Source organism: Carcharodon carcharias, chromosome 8 (genome assembly GCF_017639515.1).
Source record: "Carcharodon carcharias isolate sCarCar2 chromosome 8, sCarCar2.pri, whole genome shotgun sequence".
In the NCBI taxonomy this organism is placed as follows: Eukaryota; Metazoa; Chordata; class Chondrichthyes; order Lamniformes; family Lamnidae; genus Carcharodon; species Carcharodon carcharias.
The window spans coordinates 123,329,888-123,349,752 of record NC_054474.1 but is presented as its reverse complement, the minus strand read 5'-3'; the positions used below and the strand labels follow the sequence as shown (position 1 = coordinate 123,349,752).

Here is a 19,865-nt window from a genome sequence, read left to right as displayed (position 1 = left end):
AAACCTCAAAATTATAGAATGGTTACAAAACAGGAGACCATTCAGCCCCACATGTCTGTGCTGGCCCTCTAAAGGAGCAATTCACCTGGTGCCACTCCCCGCCTTCTCCTGCACATTCTTCCTTTTCTGATAATAATCCAATTCCTTCTTGAAAACCTCGATTGAACCTGCCTCCACCACACTCTCAGGCAGCACGCTCCAGATCCTAGCCACTCGCTGCATGAAAAAGCTCTCCCTCATGTTTCCATTGCTCCTTTTGCCAATTTCCTTAATTCTCTGCTCTCTTGTTCTCAATCCTTCCACCAGCGGGAACACCGGAGTCTGTCCAGATTCAAATCACCTCTCAATCTTCTCTTCTCCAAGTAGAACAGTCTTAACTTTTCCAATCAATCCACATAACTGAAGTTCCTCATCCCTGGAACCGTTCTCGTGAATCTTTTCTGCACTCTCTCTAATGCCTTCACATCCTTTCTAAAGTGTGGCGCCCAGAACTGGGCACAATACTTGAGCTGAGGCCAAACCAATGTTTTATACAGGTTTAACATAACTTCCTTCCTCTTGCACACTATGGCCCTATTAATAAAGCCTAGGATGCTGTATGCTTTATTAACCATGTGCTCAGCCTGTCCTTCAATGACTTATTTAGATATACACCTAGGTCCTTCTGCTCTTGCAACCCCTTTAGAACTGTACCATTTTATTTTGTCTCTCTGCATTCTTCCTATCAAAATGAATTACTTCACATTTCTAACCTTTGGTACAACTTTTAGTGATTAGTATTAAATACATCTTTTTTTTATTTTAAATGCATTGATCTCATTGCTCATAATTCAGTGTCATGTCTACCTGTTCTATCTTCTTAGCGAATACTGAAGAGAGATAATTATTTAATATTCTTGCCATCTGTCATTATCTATGGTGTTATCTTGACTACTCTTTAATGGTCCTATTCCCATCACAACCTTCTTTTTACTGATCTGACTGTAAAATAATTTACTATTTTGTTTAATGTTCCTTGATAAACTAATTTCATAGTTCCTCTTTGCCTTCCTAATTCTTTTTTTGACTTCTCTCCTGATCTTATTATATTCTCTCTTATCTTGCACTCATCTACTGTCTATGTAATTAAATGTATGTCTCTTTCCTAACATTTTACCCTTAGGCCTTTATTCATCCATGGAGTCTCTCTAGGGTTTAGTTTGTTCTTCCCTTTTAGGGGAATATATCTTTCCTCCACTTTTTAAAATCATTTCGTGGGATGTGGCTAGGCCAGCATTTGTTGCCCATCCCTAATTACCCTTGAGAAGGTGACAGTGATCTGCCTTCTTGAGCCCCTGAAGTCCCTGTGGTGTAAGTACACCCACAGTGCTGTTAGGGAGGGAGTTCCAGAAATTTACCCAGCAACAGTGAAGGAACAGCGATATATTTCCAAGTCAGGATGGCGGTGAGTGGTTTGGAGGGGAACTTGCAGGTGGTGGTGTTCCCATGCATCTGTTGCCCTTGTCCTTCTAGATGATAGAGGTCACAGGTTTGGAAGGTGCTGGTGAGTTCCTGCAGTGCATCTTGTAGATGGCACACACTACTGCCACTGTGTGTCGGTGATGGAGGGAGTGAATGTTTAAGGTGAAGGATCGGGTGCTAATCAAGCGTGCTGCTTTGTCCTGGATGGTGTTGAGCTTCTTATGTTTTCTCCTTAATTTCTAATCTCAACCCCTTAAAATCAGCTTTTCTCCAACTAATTAACCTGGCTTCCATTGTTCATAGGTCCTTCTCTACAATCATCTTAACGGGTATTCTATTATGCTCATTATTGCCTAGATGATCCCTTACTTTTACTTTTCTTATCTAATCTGGCTCATTCCCCATTATTAGATCCAATTAGGGGGAGGCAGTGGTGTAGAGATAGTGTCACTGTACTAGTAATCCAGAGACCCAGGGTAATGCTCCGGGGACCTGGCTTAGAATCCCACCACGGCAGATGATGAAATTTGAATTCAACAAAAATCTGGAATTAAAAGTCTAATGATGAAATGATGATTGTAAAAACCCATCTGGTTCACTAATGCCCTTTAGGGAAGGAAATTTGCCGTCCATACATGAACTGGCCTACATGTGACTCCGGACCCACAGCAATGTGCTTGACTGTTAAATGCCTTCTCAAATGGGTTAGCAAGCCATTCAGTTGTATCAAAACCGGTAAAAAAATCTCAAAGGAATGAAACTGGATGGACCACCTGGCACCGGAAGCGACAACGGCAAACTCAGCCTTGTCAACCCTGCAGTGTCCTCCTTACTAACATCTGGGGGCTTGTGTCAAAATTTGGAGAACTGTCTCATAGACTAGTCAAGCAACAGCCTGACATATGTCCGACTCAGAATCATACCTTACAGACCATGTCCCAGACACCGCCATCTTCACCCCTGGGTATGTCCTGTCCCGCTGGCAGGACAGACCAAGCAGAGATGGCAGCACAGTGATGTACAGTCAGGAGGGAGCTGCCCTGGGAGTACTCAGCATCGACTCTGGAGTCTCATGGCATCAGGTCAAACATGGGCAAGGAAATTTCCTGCTGATTACCATGTACTGCCCCCCCCATCTCAGCTGACAAATCAGTGCCCCTCCATGTTGAACATCACTTAGAAGAAGCACGGAGGGTGGCAAGGCCACAGAATATACTCTGGGTGGGGGACTGAGATGGCCAAGAGTGGCTCGATAGCACCACTACTGACCAAGCTGCCCGAGTCCTAAAGTACACAGCTACTAGACTGGGTATGCGGTCGGTGGTGAGGGAACCAACAAAAAGGAAAAACGTACTTGACCTCTTCCTCACCGACCTGCCTGCCGCAGATGCATCTGTCCATGACAGTATCGGTAGGAGTGACCACCGCACAGTCCTTGTGGAGACAAAATCCCGTCTTCATTACCACTGTGCTAAATGGGACAGATTTGTAACAGATCTAGCAACACAAAACTGGGCAACCATGTGGCGCTGTGGGCCATCAACAGCAGCAGAATAGTACTCAACCAGAATCTGTAACTGCATGCCTTGGCATATCCCTCACTCTACCATTACCACCAAGCCAGTGATAAACCCTGGTTCAATGAAGAGTGCAGGAGGGCATGCCAGGAGCAGCACCAGGCATACCTAAAAATGAGGTGTCAACCTGGTGAAGCTACAACACAGGACTACCAAACAACATAAGCAGCAAGTGAAAGACAGACCTAAGCGATTCCACAACTGACAGATCAGATCTAAGCTCTGTAGTCCTGCCACATCTAATTGTGAATGGTGGTGGATAATTAAACAACTCACTGGAGGAACAGACTCCACAAATATCCCATCCTCAAATGATGGGGGAACCCAGCACATAAGTGCAAAAGATAAGGCTGAAGCATTCACAACAATCTTCAGCCAAAAGTGGCGAGTGGCTGATCCATCTCGGCCTCCTCTTCGATTCACTCCAAGCGATATAAAGAAACGGCTGAAGGCACTGGATACTGCAAAGGCTATGGGCCCTGACAATATTCCAGCAATAATACTGAAGACATGCTCTCCAGAACTTGCCGCAACCCTAGCCAAGCTGTTCCAATACAGCTACAACACTGGCATCTACCCGGCTACGTGGAAAATTGCCCAGGTATGCCCTGTACACAAAAAGGACAAATACAACCCGCCAATTACCTCCCAACAGTCTACTCTGAATCATCAGTAAAGTGATGGAAGGGGTCATCAACAGTGCTATCCAGCGACGCTTACTCAGCAGTAATCTGCTCACTGACGCCCAGTTTGGGTTCTGCCGGGGTCACTCAGCTCCTGGCCTCGTTACAGCCAATGAAATGGACGAAAGAACTGAACTCCCAAGGTGAGGTGAGAGTGACTGCTTTTGAAATCAAGAGCACATTTGACTGAGGCCGGGATTTTCCAGCCCCGCCAAGGGCGGTGCCCCCTCCAGACCTCCATTGACTTGCGGTGGGTCCAGAAAATGCTGGTGGCGGGCAGGTGTGGAAAATCCTGCCCTGAGTGTGGCATCAAGGAGCCCTAGTAAAACTGGAGTCAATGGGAATTATGGGGGAAAACTCTCTGCTAGTTGGAGTCATACCCAGCACAAAGGAAAATGGTTGTGGCTGTTGGAGGTCAGTCATCTCAGCTCCAGGACATCACTGCAGGAGTTTCCCAGGGTTGTGATCTCGGCCCATCTTCAGCTGCTTCATCAATGACCTTCCTTCCATCATAAGGTCAGAAGTGGGGATGTTCGTTGATAATTGCACAATGTTCAACACCATTCATGACTCCTCAGACATTGAAGCAGTCCATGTCCAAATGCAGCAAGATCTGGACAACATTCAGGCTTAGGCTGACAAGTGGCAAGTAACATTCGTGCCACACAAGTGTCAGGCAATGACCATCCCCAACAAGAGAGAATCTAACCATCGCCCCTTGACATTCAATGGTATTACCATAATTGAATCCCCACTATCAACTTCCTGGGGGTTATCACTGACCAGAAACTGAACTGGACTAAGCCATATAAATATTGTGGCTACATGAGCAGGTCAGAGGCTAGGAATCCTGCAGTAAGTAACTCACCCCCTGGCTCCCCAAAGCCTGTCCACCATCTACAAGGTACAAGTCAGCAGTGTGATGGAATACTCCCCACTTGCCTGGATGAGTGCAGCTCTAACAACACTCAAGAAGCTTGACACCATCCAGGACAAATCAGCCCACTTGATTGGCATCACATCCAAAAACATTCACTCATTTCATCACTGACGCACAGTTGCAGCAGTGTGTATCATCTACAAGATGCACTCCAGAAACTCACCAAGCCTCCATAGACAGCACCTTCCAAACCCAAAACCACTACCATCTAGAAGGACAAGGGCAACAAATAGATGGGAACACCACCACCTGGAAGTTCCCCTCCAAGCCACTCACCATCCTGACTTGGAAATATATCACCGTTCCTTCATTGTTGCTGGGTCAAAATCCTGAACTCCCTCCCTAACAGCACTGTGGGTGTACCTACACCACGAGGACTGCTGCGGTTCAAGAAGGCAGCTCACCACCACCTTCTCAAAGTGGCCTAGCCAACGAAGTTCATATTCCATGAACGAATAAAAAAATTCTACCCTTCATGGGCTATTTAAATATTGGGTTAGAAGGGAGTCCTTTACATGTTGTAGGAACTCCATTCCCTTATCAGTGTAGTTGAAATCACCTATGATTCTTATTCTATATTTTTTTACTGAAATCCCTAATTTGCAGGGACGAGAGTGGGTGAAGACGAAGAGGTCAGAAAATTTTTTGTGACAAGGAATTACGTAAATGTTACAGCGCAAAGCGACAAAGTGATTGCAGCATGAGTGGCCGGAAAATTCTAGCACTTTTTACTATGTGTAGTGAAATGCAAATGCTTTTTGGTCACTTCAATTGACTGGAATTATTAGACTTCAAGTGGGCAGAAACATTCATTTTCCCTTTGTTTGCCTTCTATTACCATCAAGACTGTGGAGCAATGTATTTGTATCAAAGCACCAATGTGATCTCGACATTTCAATGTTTAATGCAGTTAGTACATGTAACACAGGATGAAGGAAATATGAACACAAGAACATGGCCTTGCTGGATCATGTGCATGCAAAGCAAAGCAAAGGACTGCAGAGAGGAGGCAGAAAACATTTCAAAGGGAAGAATCCCATAATCGAAAAGTTGGAATTCCACCAAAAGATAGAAATTTCTCATCTCTGAATTTGTCTACATATTTTTTCCTCCACCTCCTAAACACTATTAAATGGTCTATAGACCACACCTATCAGTTTGATTGATCTATTTCTATCTTTTATCTCTATATGAATTCCATTTTTGTCTTGCTGATAACTGCATTCCTTTTTTCCATTGCCATTATATTATCCTGAATAATTATAGCTATTGCACCTCCTCCTTTTCCCTCTCTACCTTTTCCAAATATATCATACCTAGCGATGCTTAATTCCCAGGCCTGATTTTTCTGTAGCCATGTCTCAGTAATCCTTTCTATGTCTGGATCCTCCCTATGAAAGCTTGCCTCCAGCAACCCTGCTTTATGATGGACTCTGCACTGCTGTCGACATTTTAACTCATTTTATGTTCAAACACCTCTTTGGATTCATGTTCTATAACTATTTATTCACTTGCCACCAGTGTCCTCGGTTACTGTATTCTCGCCTATGCTCTCCTGCCTTGTTTAGTTTGCATTTAGGCTACTTATGTTTCTTGTAGATCCCTCACCCGCCATCTTACTAGTTTTAAGTCTTTATTTGGTTGTGTGGTTGATAGCGAGAAAGAAATTTGTAGAGTGCAGGAAGATTTCAACGAACTGGTCAAGACAGAGAAGTGGCAAATGGAACTCAATCCGGAGAAACATGAGATAATGCATTTGGATGGGCAAACATAGCAAAGGGACACAGCGTAGAACAGAAAGATCTTGGTGTGCATGTCCACAGATCCCTGATAGTAGGTGAAGTGGTTAGGAAGTCATCCGAGAGACTTTCTTTATTGACTGAGGTCTAAAATATAAGAGCTGGATGTTTTGCTTGAAGTGACCACAGCGAGAGCACTGCATACAGTTCTGATCACCACGAAGGATGTCCTGACATCCGAAAGGATACAGAGGTGATTTATGAGGATGTTACCAGGACAGGAGAATTTGAACTGTCAGGAAAGATTGAACAGGCTAGGATTGTTTTTTCTGGAACAGGGCAGGCTGAGGGGAAATTTAATTGAGGAGTGTAATAATACTAGGGACCTAGATAGAGTGGATAGGAGGGATCTATTTTTGTTAACAGAGAGGTCAATAACCAGGGAACATAGATTTAAAGTAATTGATGGAAAAAAGATTAAGGGGGAGTTGAGGAGTTTTTTTTGCACCTGAGGGTGATGGAGGTCAGGAACTCAGTTTGAAAGGATGGTAGAGGCAGAAACCCTTAATCATTTTTAAAATACACCTAGATGTGCACTTGAAGCGTTGTAACCTACAGGACTATAGACCAGAAGCTGGAAAGTGGGTTTAGGCTAAATATCTCTTTTCTTGTCCATTACAGACATGGTGGACTGAATGGACTCTGCACAGTAAATGTTTCTAAATGCAGGAAGTCCAGGGATCTGTGTCAGGACATTTAACAAGCTGCAGCATTAATTAAACAAATTAAATTGTTTTGAATGAGTTGGAACTGTTTGAACGAGGAAGGATTAATCAGATTAAATCCCACAGTCAGCAGACTACAGGAAGGAAATCTTCCCCTTATGTGCAAAGGGCAATTAGCTCTGGAATAATAACTCAGCATGTAGCTTTACACCATTTACACGTTAATCTTGTTATATTCATTTACTTTTTTCAGTCTGTCCGGCCCATATTTACCCCTCAACCAGCATCGCTAAAGCAGATTGTTTGGTCATTACCACCTTGCCATCTGTAGAATTTTGCTCTGCATATAATTTGCAGCTTCAATTTTTAAAAATTCTTTCATTGGGGGTGAGTGTTGCTGGCTAAAATTGTTGTCCAATTTTATTTAGGTGTTACCTGTTTTATTCACCTAAGGTTTTACTGGAAGAAGCTAAGGGAAATAGCCTGGAAACCTGCTGACTCTTGGGAATCACCAGGTCGGTAAACCTTGGGCAAAGCGCCACCGAATGGGACAGTGCCTCGGCAAAAGCCCACAGGTTTGGGGTGGGGTGGTTTGGAATGAGGCACGAAAGTGTGGGATTGCTCTCAGTGTTCTTGGAGGTCGGTGGAATCTAGGACAGCATTTCTCTATCAGACATCCAACCCACAGTTTTTCACCTGGTTCCAAGCTTGGGCTAAACCAGACTGCTGGAATCTCAGTCCAACGGAACATAAGGTGAGGCTGGTGTTGAGTAGACCTCAGTGAAGGAAGGGGACAGTTTGTTGAGTCCCATTAAAGGCTGATCCAACACTGCTGAACCTAAATATTCTGAGAAGCAATCTGTAAAATGCAGTCATGAGAATGGGTGTAACAGCTGTGAAAGGGCAGGCGGGGAAGTTCACAGGAATTTTAATTGGAACATTAAGAGCTCGTATGAGGGAGCTGAAGACCTTAAGAGTTAACACCATCACAATAAAGGTCTGATAGGTATATTCAATGCACAGCCTCAGAAAGTGAGACTAGGATAGAGTGAAGAATGGAGACTGAAACAGTCATGCAACAGAGGGGAGAGAGAGAGAGAGACATCCCTAAGGAGGGAGAGGACCTGGGACTCTCCTAACAGTAATCTCTGCCTAGGAGAAGGCCCAGAGGGCTGCCTAACAGCTGCCTAATGACAGCGATACCTGTTGAGATGGAGGACTGATGCATGCACTCACAAACCAAGCTTTAAAGGGTTGCTGGGTACTATATCCTCAACTATATCCTTACCTGCCAAACCGAGCAGCGGTTGATCCATACCACTCACTGGAAGCAGTGATGTCTTCATCTGGGATCGTGCCATCCTGCATTCCTAACGCGTAACGGCACAGGCCTGTGGAACAAAGGGCACCTCAGTAACAGGTTAACTGTCTCCTGGGTAATTGCAAAATTACACTTCACATCTCACACAGAAAAATCCCATTGAATCAAATATGGCCAGTGTGTGTGCTCTATCAAGAGGAAGAAGAGGTGGCAATGGTTGTAGAATTAGTCCAATTAGCCCTTTTCAGGCAGTGCACTCCAGGCTACAACAACATTCTTAATAGTCCTTCTACAGTGCGGGTTTATATTACTTGATTAGTAATCCTGAGAACATTCAAATCCCACCAAGACAGAATGTAAATTTGAATGATGTTTAAAAGAATGCTGGAGATGAATATCTTGGGATAGAGTTTCCGCTTTGGGCGCAATCAGCAATCCAAGTGCAAATTGTATTGAGAATTGTTCTAGATTTCCACAGTGAAATTACGGTTCCACTCAAACTTGTTTGTATAATCACAGATGTGCAATCTTGCATAACCCAGCACAATTGGGTGACGTTTTTGAACATGATTTGTTATTTTTCGCATTAAAAATTTATTACTTAATATATTTAAGAGTGTTAAACCTGATGCAGTTTTATTAATACTGCTGGATATGGGCTTATCACAAAAAATATGCATTTTTAATCGTTGTCTAGTCCATCAACTGAGAGCAACAATATTTTAAATGACTGAAAATGACTTTTAAAAAGTTATACAAAACCAGCATGATGCATTTAAAGCAGAGTTAAAGGTTGCAGAAACCCCACCCTGGACCTAGCTCCCTCGATTTAGAGCAAATTGTCCTGGAAAAACCAGTGTAACCCAGTGGTATCAGCCCTGGTATCAGTAACAATGACCATGAAGCTGTTGGATTGTCAGTAAAACTCACCAAGTTCACTAACATGCCTTAGGGAAGGATACCTTACCCACTCTGGCCTATGTGACACCAGTCTCACTCTAACATTAGAGGTAGCAGTAATGTCACCGGACTAGTAATCCAGAAACCCAGGCTAATGCTCTGGGAACATGGGTTCAAATCCCACCATGGCAGCTGGTGGAATTTAAATTGATAAATAAAGGTCTCAGTAATGCTGACCATGACAACTAACTATCAACTGTTGTCAGTAACCCATCTGGTTCACTAAGGGTCTTTAGAAAAAGAAATCTGCTGCCTTTACCCAGTCTGGCCTACATGTAGCTCCAAAGCCAGAAATGTGGTTGACTCCTAATTGTCCTCTGCAGTGGCCTAGCAAGTCACTCAGTTCAAGGGCAGTTAGGGATGGGGGGGGGGGGTAACAAATGCTGGCACTGATATGATGCTCATATCCCATGAAAGAATAAAAAGAAACATGGCTGACATTTAACTGTCTACCTAACCTCTCAGCTGTAATAAGAAACTGCCAGTGGCTCAGGAAGGCCCACCCAAATTTTTGGGGTGTTGGTCGCAGATCGGTATGTCTTAAAGAAGTCTCTGTAGTCTTAACTACTAGAACTATTTGCACACGCACAGTAAAGGGTACAAGCTAGGAGCTGTCATGATGCTTAGGTCTATACATGTCTCTGTACAATATCACACTGTAAGTCATGTGTGAGCGGTACTGTACTCAGTCCCACATTAACCCTATATGTGCCAAATCCTTAAACCACAGCCATCACCTTCAGTAATAAACAAGTGCATGCCAGGAGGAGGCAGCATCCCAATTAAGCTTCATCAAACCTTCACAGGGTTTCCAGCAGGAACCCCTGCATCATTCCAGGAGAAGAAACCTCCCCTACATTAACCTTCACTGCAGTGACCACACTGCCCCAGTTGAGACCAGCTGGCTCGGCTCAGAGAAGGGACAGGATGGACCATTGTGTTCTGTGTGATTCAGCCACTCACTGGATCAGTGGAACCCCCTTGATAAACAGAGAGGGCAATCACCCGAACTGGAATTACTGAACACTGGAGATTGCTAGAATTTCTTACCAGGATTGACTTGAGCTTTAGAATTCCCAGGATAGTGAAGCATCAGCAGGAAGCACCAAAGCATTATTGGTAGGAAGCACTGCTCAGACCATGAGAGAGTTGACTTAGCAGCAAAGGAGGTTCTGGACTACATCTCTGTAAGAAAGGAAAATAAATGGAATAATCACCAGCAACAGGAATCAGGGAATAATGACCAGGAATAGCAAGCAGGGAATAAACAAATGATAATCGGGAACAATAGCCAGGGAATAAAAGGAATAGTCACCAGGAATATCAAACATTGAGTATGAAGCTGGAGGGTGTCTCTGTGTCTGTGCCCACACAGCTGTACAATAACAAGCTTTGTTTCCATCCTTGCTGGCGTTAGTGTTGTCCAAGTACTGAGTCTCCCCTGACTCAGTGATGGATGTAATAGCTCTGGTCAATACTGTGCAAACATAGCTTGGCAGCACTCAGCAAATTCCTCTATGAAATCCCGTCCAGCTTCTCTCTCTCTCTCTTTCCCTCTCTGACTTCTTCCAACCAGGTTGCAGTCACATCAGAAGCGAAAAGCCCCTGAACAATTTGTCAATGTCGTGCTCGGGTCAGAGGATGAGACCCATTCCGGCCTCATTCAGCCCTGGAAATAAGGCTGAGAAAGCTGCTCAAACCGTTCCCTTGGCAATGAATCCTGAACAGACAAGTAGCGGCACGAAGGAGAGTAATGAGACTACACCACGGACTATGCCATTGTTTTTATGTTTTGCTATCAGCAAGCTGCACTTAGGTCAGTTTGCGGACAAATAAACTTTTCATTAATCCCAGTGCCTCCTTCTAGATAAACACACAGCTTGTTATGAGCATGACAGCTGCTGACTCACTAACTACCCACCAGCTTGTTAAAGATAGACATTCCCTTCCTTTCAGTTTAAACATGTCAGCTGGTTTAGTGGAAAGTAAAGACAATACAATAGTTGAAATGAGTTTGCCATCCACCACACTGCAGATATTCTCAACTCTCACTTATGTTAACAGTGTCCATCATGAGTCAGTATTAACAGCAAGGCAGTTTATTTGACATATGATTGTGCTGGGGGTGCCAAGAACATGTGAATAGACTGTGCCCAACCCCCCACTATGCCCAGTACTTACTCCTTAGCCCTGTGTGCCTAATCATTTTCCAAAGTCCTCCCACTCCACCAATTTTATCACAATTTGAACCAGAATTGCAACAGAACTCCATGGGCTATAGTTAACCATGAGCTCACTGATGCTTCATCATTCCCTATATCTATCCAATCTTTTCTGCAGGTGACGGAACATTAAACAGGGTTGCAGCATAATTAACTCAATGTCAGGCAATTCATCAATAGGTACTGCACTGGATGACAAGTGTGCAAATACCAAACTAGCCCATGTCACAATCATCATCCTCCTTGGAGCTTCTTCTGAAAACATCTATTATGCCAGGCTTGTATTAAGCCACAGCTTCCTGATTAGGCCCTGTACAATTATCGCTATATACCACTGATTTACAAGGAGAGAGGAGGAGCCTGTAGTTATTTACTCTGTTTAAAACTCTAAGGGAATAAAGGAATTGGACCCTGATAACATGACTGCCTCAGCTGGTAGCGCTCTAGCCTCAGTGTCGGGTAGTCATGGGTTAAGTCTCACTTCAGTGCAGTACTGAGGAAGCTTCGGAAGCTGCACAGGCAAAGGTGGAGATGTTAAAGTGAGACAGTATCAGCTCGCTCAGGTGGACATTCCCAGCTCAATATTTGAAAGAAGAACAGGGCAGTTTTCCTTAGTGTCCTTCCAATAATTTATCACTAAAACAGATTGTCTGGTCATTATCACATGGCTTTGTGGGAGCTTGCTGTGCACAAACTGGCTGCCAGATTTCCTACATTACAACAGTGACTACACTTCAAAAGGTGATCCATTGGCTATCAAGTGTCTTGTGGCATCTTGAGGTTGTAAAAGGCGCTATATAAATACAAAGGTTTTCTTTCCTATTGTGGGCATGTGAAGATTCAAAGAAGGTCCTCAGGAAGTGTAGGGTTAACTGATTTCTACACAGGGAGTGAGCATGTGGAATGAATTATGCAGGTCGGCACGGAAACAAAGGGTGTGAAAAGATTTCAGGGCAGACTGGAGAGATAATTGAGAGACAAGTAAGTATTCTTGCAGACTAAACCTAGCAGTCTTCACCCCATGTCAATCCAGCTCAACCTGACACTCCTCCCTGCACCCCCACCCCCCCAGCACTTTCAGTTCAGGTCGGACTGTTTTGTCCCCTCCCCCAGGAAATGCTCACATTCTAATTTTCCATTTCACATCAGTTAACCCTTGCACACCCATCTGAAAACATCACTTCCAGATCTTGCCCCCATCCCTTTCCCCTTTTATTGCCCCGTTTCCCTTCCCCTCTATTGCTGTCACTGTTCCCCAGTTGCACGTGATCTAAGCCAGCTGTCAACGTCCCAGTCTAGGGCTCAGGATTGCTTGAAGAATTTAATGGCTGTGATCCTGGCTTCTCTATAATGCAGGCCAGAATTCCAGCTCTCTGACAATTCTTGTCCACACCGCACAGCACTCGCAAGGCTCACCATTAGTGCAGATGTAATATTGAGGAGAGAGGGGTTCTAATCTTGTTCAATAGGTGTGGGGGAAGGGGGGTAGAGTAACTATGGTCCACAAAGATAAGTATCATCTTTGTCATCCACAACAACCTCCCCAGAAACAATCGGCATGAATGCATCAGCCCATCCAAAAGAGACAAATCCCAGTGCTTGACTCCTTGTGGCAATCAGAACTTCACAGGCCAGCACATTCCCTCATTGAGATACTCCTGGAATTGTCACAGCTCTGAGCACTCCACTCACTCATAACAACATAAGAGGGTCAGGAGTAAACAATATGGTTCCTCAAGCCTGCTCCATCATTCAATGAGGCTAAACTTCAATTTCAATTCCACTTATGCAGCAAATACCTACATCCCTTGATTTCCTTAAAAGTCCAAAGATCTATCAACCTTAACTTTGAATGTACCCATGGACTGAGAAACCACAGCTCTCTGGGGTAGAGAATTCCAAACATTCACAACCCTCTGAGTGAAGACATTTCTTATCTCCGTACTTGACTCCTTATCCCCTTATCAAAAACCCTGTACAATTGCAGTTAAGATTTCCTTACTCCTGTACTCCAACACCACTATAATAAAGGCCAACATGCTATGTATCTTCTAACTGTTGGCTATACCTGCAAAATAACTTCATTTTTGAGAACAAGGTCACCCAAATTCCTTTGAAAACCAACATTTCACACTTTGTCACCTTTTCAAAAATATTCTGCTTTTATAATCTTCCTACCAAAGTGAACAATCGCACATTTCTCCACATTTATATTCCTTTGCAGACTCAGCATCCTCCTCACAGCTTACTTGTGTATACTCGGATACATTACACCCAGTCCCTTCACCTACGTCATTAATAAAGGTTGTAAATAGCTGGAGCCCCAGCACTGATCCTTACGGCACTCCAGTCGCAATTGTCTGCTAACCTGAAAATGACCCGTTTATTCCAGCTCCGTTTTTGTCCTTTAACCAATCCTCGGCGCATGCTAATATCTTACCCCCACTGCCATGAACCCTTGTCTTGTACAGCCACAGCATTAGGAGTGAGACTTATCTGTGTCCTAAAACGACGGGTGAAATGAACACAGACCAGAACACAAGGCCTAACAGGGAGTGACTGAGACCCTGATAAAGAGAGAGAGGACGTATGTAGTAATCAGCTTTACCTGTATCCCAGTGTCAACAGAAAGGCCATCTCAGGCTCCTATCTTAGAATCGTACGGTGCAGGAGGCCAGTCAGCCCCCTATGCCTACGTTGGTTCTTTGAAAGAGCTATGCAATTAGTTCCACTCCTGTAGTTCAAGATAGTGTCTTTCTCCTTTTCAAGTATTATTCCAATTCCCTTCTGAAAGTTACAATTGAAACTGCTTCCACCATCCGTTTAACCCTCCAGGACTGGCCTGGAGTCTCCAGGAATTGAAGATCCATCTCTAGAACACTTGTTGGCAACCCAGGAGAAAAATCATTGGGATAATAAAAAAAATTGTTTTTTTGTCATTTTCTTTGAGCATTTCTCTTTACGAGATACGAAAATGAGGCAAAAAAAGGCTGCTTGGCTGACAGTCAAGCATCATCCAATTGGATAATTGATCTTTTTGCTTTCCAATTGCTGTAGGAAGGCAGTACGTCACAAAGATGCATGTGTTGGCCAAATAATGGCTGGAGTGTGGGGGCAAGTCATGTGATGAAACCTCCAGGAATGCATTTAACCGCAGTTAGCAACCCTACTTTTAGGCAGCACATAGCTTACCACAACTCTCTGCATAAAAACATTCTCCTCGTCACTCCTTCCGTGTTTTGTGTCATATTAAATCTGTGGCCTCTGGTTACTGACCCTTTTGTCTGTGGAAACAGATTCTCCTCCCCTACTTCATCAAAAGCCCTTCATCATTTTAAACGCCTTGATCAAAACTCCCCTTAACCTTCTCTGCTCTGAGGGGAACAGCTCCAGCTTCATCAGTCTCTCCATAGTACTGAAGTCTCCCACCATCTCTGGTACCATTCTGAATTTGGTGTGATGGTCAGGACAAGCCAGGCTGCAGCCATTCAGGCCTCAAAGTGTTAATGGTTAGCTTTGCATGGAGTGGGTGGGGGGAGGGGAAAGGGGAAGAGACGCAGGCTAATTGATTGCAGCTGAAACCCTGAACACAATCAGACTGGAGCTGCCTGGGGAACTCAGGCAGGATTCACTTAGAGGAGCCAAAAAACAGGGCCCAGAAGATGGAACAGATGGTTAAGGTCATGGAATTGGTTCCCTCTGCTGCAAGTTCATCACAAATTCCACTGTCAGTCCCTCTTCCCCTCCCCACCCCCACCCTAAGCAGAATCTGTACAGGCTGGGATCTCAGCAGAACTCTTACTTTTTTCAGCAGGAAAAGAGGGAGTAGAAACTTTTGCTTAATGCTAGCATGAGGCCCTAACACAGATAGAGCACAGAGAGCCCACAGCTCCTAGCGCTTGCCTTGTATCTTAATAAGATTAAACCTGAGGCCATTCAGCCCCTCGGGCCTGAGTTAGGCCTGTCCCCTCAGGCTGATCTGCGACTGAACTCCATTTGCCTACCTTTGCTCCAAATCGCTCGATACCCTTATCCAAAAAAATTCTCAAACCTTGAAAACTACAGTTAACCCCCAAAATCTGCAGCCTTTTGAAGGAGAGTTCCAGATTTCCGTCAATATGTGAAAAATGACGTGCATTTTCACGATGATTCTCCTCTTCGGGGGCTTTGTTACTTAAAAGCACATCATTCCGCCCCTTCCTTCATCTCCTCCCCATCCCATCCCCCCCGTGATGCCTTTGAAATGTGACTCACACCACCACATCACTACTACTAACCATCTTAACAAGACACATAACAAATGGTCAAAATGGCTGCCAAGACAACCATTACCATGTGTGTGGAATAAGTCTGTTTATTCTTTGCATGCATGCAGCTGCCCTCTATGAATGTGGGACACAATGGAGCTCAAGGGTGCTGCGCTGCCTCTGGACCATGTGGACACTCAAGCAGCCACATCCTCTATCTTAAAGCTCCAATCGCTTGCTGCCTTCAGCACATCTTGAATTCACAGTATCCTGGAGCTAAGACTTCGCTCTATATTTTTATAAAAATTATATATATATCATCATGGCCAATTTATAAACTTTTTTTAAAAACTGGACAAAGGCTTTAAAATGACTGAAGCCATTGCTGGCTATGAAACAGAAAGAACTTCCTGGCATTCAGGACAGCTGCGACCTCATTATCTCTGAAGAGATGCTAATGCCCCCTGTGACTACAGAGATCAAATCCAAGGGAATTGTACAAAGACCATTTACATTTCTAAGGCCAAGGCTTGGTCAAAAGCAACGGCCAGTCTGATAGGACAAAGGACCCTGAAACCTCCTTTGAAATTATTAATGGTTAAAATATTAACCATCTGAAGATTCCAGACAAAGGAATATACATCCTTTGTCCAAACTAAAGTGGAGTTATGGGAGTCATATCACATGACCCCCTCACCCTCACCCAAGCTGAAAGAACCAGTTACCCTGCCTTGTGGAGCTGCAAAGCAGGCTACCATCTTCTATCAACCAAGCAGCAGCTCAGAACAAGGATTTGGTCCAGTTGAATGCCTGGCCTGTCTCCACTGGAACTTCTCCACCAGCGCCTACCAGACTAATGCATCTCTATGTGCCCACCTCATCCACCGGAAAAGTGAAATACCCAGCATCAGTCTTCAACCTGCTGACTCTGTGAAAGAATACACTATTGGACTTTTGATTCTGGATTCTGCACTCATATAAAAGAATATTTATTTATTCTGTGGTCTTTGACCTGTACCTCTTTTTCTCTTTTATTGTATGAATGTGCTGGGGGGCTATGTAGCAACACCCACCAGCTCCCAAGTTTCAGTGTGTGCAAAGAAATTAACTCACTGATTTTATTCCATCTTGTGTTTGCTATGGAGATATTAATCAAAATTGGATCACAACAAAACTGAGAGGTTGGGGAAATATGCCACCACATATAAAGGGGGAAAATCAAAATCAAAACACCTTTCTGTTTACAGATGGGTGGTGAGGGGACAAACCTGGAGTTGCTTAAATTAAACCCCCTCCTGTCTGTAACACACGGGCTCAATTGTTCCTCCTAGATCTTCACTAGACAGGCCAAGTGGAAGATTGAACACCATGGCAGGGGGTGGAGTGTTGCAAGGGCACTGTATTCTGTACCCAGTGGGTGAGACACAACAGGACTATGAGATAAAAGAAAAATACTGCGGATGCTGGAAATCTGAAACAAGAACAAAAAATTGCTGGAAAAACTCAACAGGTCTGACAGTATTTGTGGAGAGAAAGACAGAGTTAATGTTTCGATTCCATATGACTCTTCTTCAGAACTAAAGAGAAGTAAAAATGTGATGAAATATATACTGTTTAAGGGGAGTGGGACAGGTGAAGCTGGAGAGAAGAGCAGTGATAGGTGGAGGCAAAGGAGAGATTGCAAAAGATGTCATAAACAAAAAGTTCAAAGGGGTGTTGATGGTGGTGATATGGGCTAAAGGAGGTGCTAATGATGACATTAAGAGTAGAAAGCGACATGAGCAAGTGACAGATGGCCCTAGTGGGGCTGGGGTCGGGGGAGGGGACAGTTTGGGGAAAAAAGATCGAAATGGGCTAAAAGCTGGGGGTAAAACAAAGAATGGAAGTAAATTTAAAGAATAATAATAATAATAATAAAAATAGGTGGGAAAAAAAAAATATATATATAAAAACTTAAAAATAAATATTTGAAAAAAGGGGACCAGAAAGGGATGAGGATGGAGGAGAGAGTTCATGATCTGAAGTTGTTGAACTCAATCTTAAGTCTGGAAGGCTGTAAAATGCCTAATCGGAAGGTGAGGTGCTGTTCCTCCAGTGTGCGTTGAGCTTCACTGGAACATTGCAGCAGGCCAAAGACAGACATGTGGGCATGAGAGCAGGATGGAGTGTTGAAATGGCAAACGACAGGAAGGTCTGGGTCATGCTTACGGACAGAACGAAGGTGTTCCGCAAAGCGGTCACCCAGTCTGCGTTTGGTCTCCTCTACATTAGCCTAGCCTTTAATTCCTTTCTCCCTCATGTAATATCTAGCTTCTCCTTAAATTAATCTATGCTATTCATCTCAACAATCAATCCACTTGCTGACTACTCTCAGGACAAGGAAGTTTCTCCTGAATTCCTTTTCTGATTTAACAGTGACTATCTTTTGTTCATGGCCCCTAGTTCTGATCCCCCCTCAAATGGAAACCGAGGTATTTCTGGGCTAGGTCAGGGTTTACTGTCCTAGATGTGGGCAGGCTAGTTCTGGGCCATCTCACTATAATCACATGCCTGCCAGGACAACCTTACACAATTCATAAAAATCTAGCCATTTTCTATCAGTGTCTGTCATACCATCTTGTGTGATCCTCCTCCCAAGGAAGAAAAGATTGGGGCTGGGGTAAACAGAGGAATAGGAGAGGGGTGGGGGTTGTTAGAGCACCATCAGTACACAGAGGCAATCTCTGCTTCTCACCTCAGTGAGCAGTACCTGAGCAGTATCTCACAAACAGCTCCAGCTTCTGAAACAAATACCACATTTTAAACATAAATACACTTAACATGCTGAGAATCAGACTCAGTAGACAAGTCCTTTCTCCCAGGTAAACACGACAGTGTGCTGAGTGCCTGTCCTGGACTCAAGCCAGAGAAGTCAATACAACAGCCTGCATCACTTGCTAGAACACAAGCCAACATAGTGCCATCCACACATCTCATCGCATAATCACTGAGCCAAATAGCAACAGGGGTACTGGGCACACAGGAGTAGAAGCAACATCAGAACATCCATGTACCTAAATCACACCTACACAATCAACAGCCCCCAATGCAACCCAGATACAAAGTTATAGCTACACCAGTACAATACAGATCCAGCAACTCCAAACTGGGCATCCATGAGGCAATGTGGATCATCAGCAGCAGAACTGTATACAACCACATTCTGTGACCTCACAATCCGGCATATTCCCCACTCTACCATTACCATCAAGCCGGGGAATTAACTCTGGTTCAGTGAAGTGTGCAGGAGGGCATGCCAGGAGCAGCACCAGGCATCCCTTAACATGAGGTGTCAACCTGGTAAAGCTGCAATACAGGACTGAATGCCAAACAGCAGAAGCAGTAAAGCGAAACCACCCTGACTCGGAAATATATCATAGTTCGTTCACTGCCGCTGGGTCAAAATCCAGGACCTCCCTCCCTAACAGCACTGTGGATGTACCGACACCACATGGACTACGGCGGTTCAAGAAGGCAGCTCACCATCACCTTCTCAAGGGCAAATAGGGATGGGTAATAAATGCTGGCCTAGTTAGTTACACTGACATCCTATGAATGAATAAAAAAAACATACAATCTATGCTCAGCACAGTTAGTGGGCCTCTGAGTGCAACATCAACAATGCTCAGTGCCCACCCTGCACTCTGGGTATAATGCCAGCTGTCAGTGCCCACACTGTGCAAATACAATATAAACTTTACTTAGCTTCAGACTCGTTTAGAAGCTATCAGGAATTGAATCAATGTAATGCCAAACAAGAAGATTGTCAGCAAATTCCGACAAAGAGAGGCTGAAAATAGGATCTCAGGTTGCAAGCAGGCTCAGAGCCAAACATGTTCAGGGTTTTCAATCTGTATCCTCAACTTGGTCCTCAATTTTATTCAAGCCTTTGTTACCTCTGCAAAGAGGTACTGGGCTGTTCTTCCATATTCTAACCTCCGTACACTTGAA

At 44.1% G+C, this 19,865-nt stretch overlaps 1 protein-coding gene across 3 annotated transcripts in view; it reads right to left on the bottom strand.

The window, feature by feature from the left end:
• LOC121281272 (discoidin domain-containing receptor 2-like) overlaps positions 1-19,865 on the bottom strand; it is a 128,818-nt gene that overhangs the window by 80,194 nt on the left and 28,759 nt on the right. Inside the window, exons 1-3 of one of the 3 annotated variants that reach the window (XM_041194130.1) lie at positions 14,237-14,257; positions 10,457-10,591; positions 8,414-8,516 (exon numbers count right to left, since the gene is read on the bottom strand). In XM_041194130.1, coding sequence (XP_041050064.1) covers positions 8,414-8,516; positions 10,457-10,520 — 167 coding nt within the window. In that variant the 5' untranslated portion in view covers positions 10,521-10,591; positions 14,237-14,257. Of the gene's footprint in view, positions 1-8,413; positions 8,517-10,456; positions 10,592-10,721; positions 11,243-14,236; positions 14,258-19,865 lie in introns of those variants that run through there. The other 2 variants (XM_041194127.1, XM_041194128.1) reach the window with 2 other exon arrangements.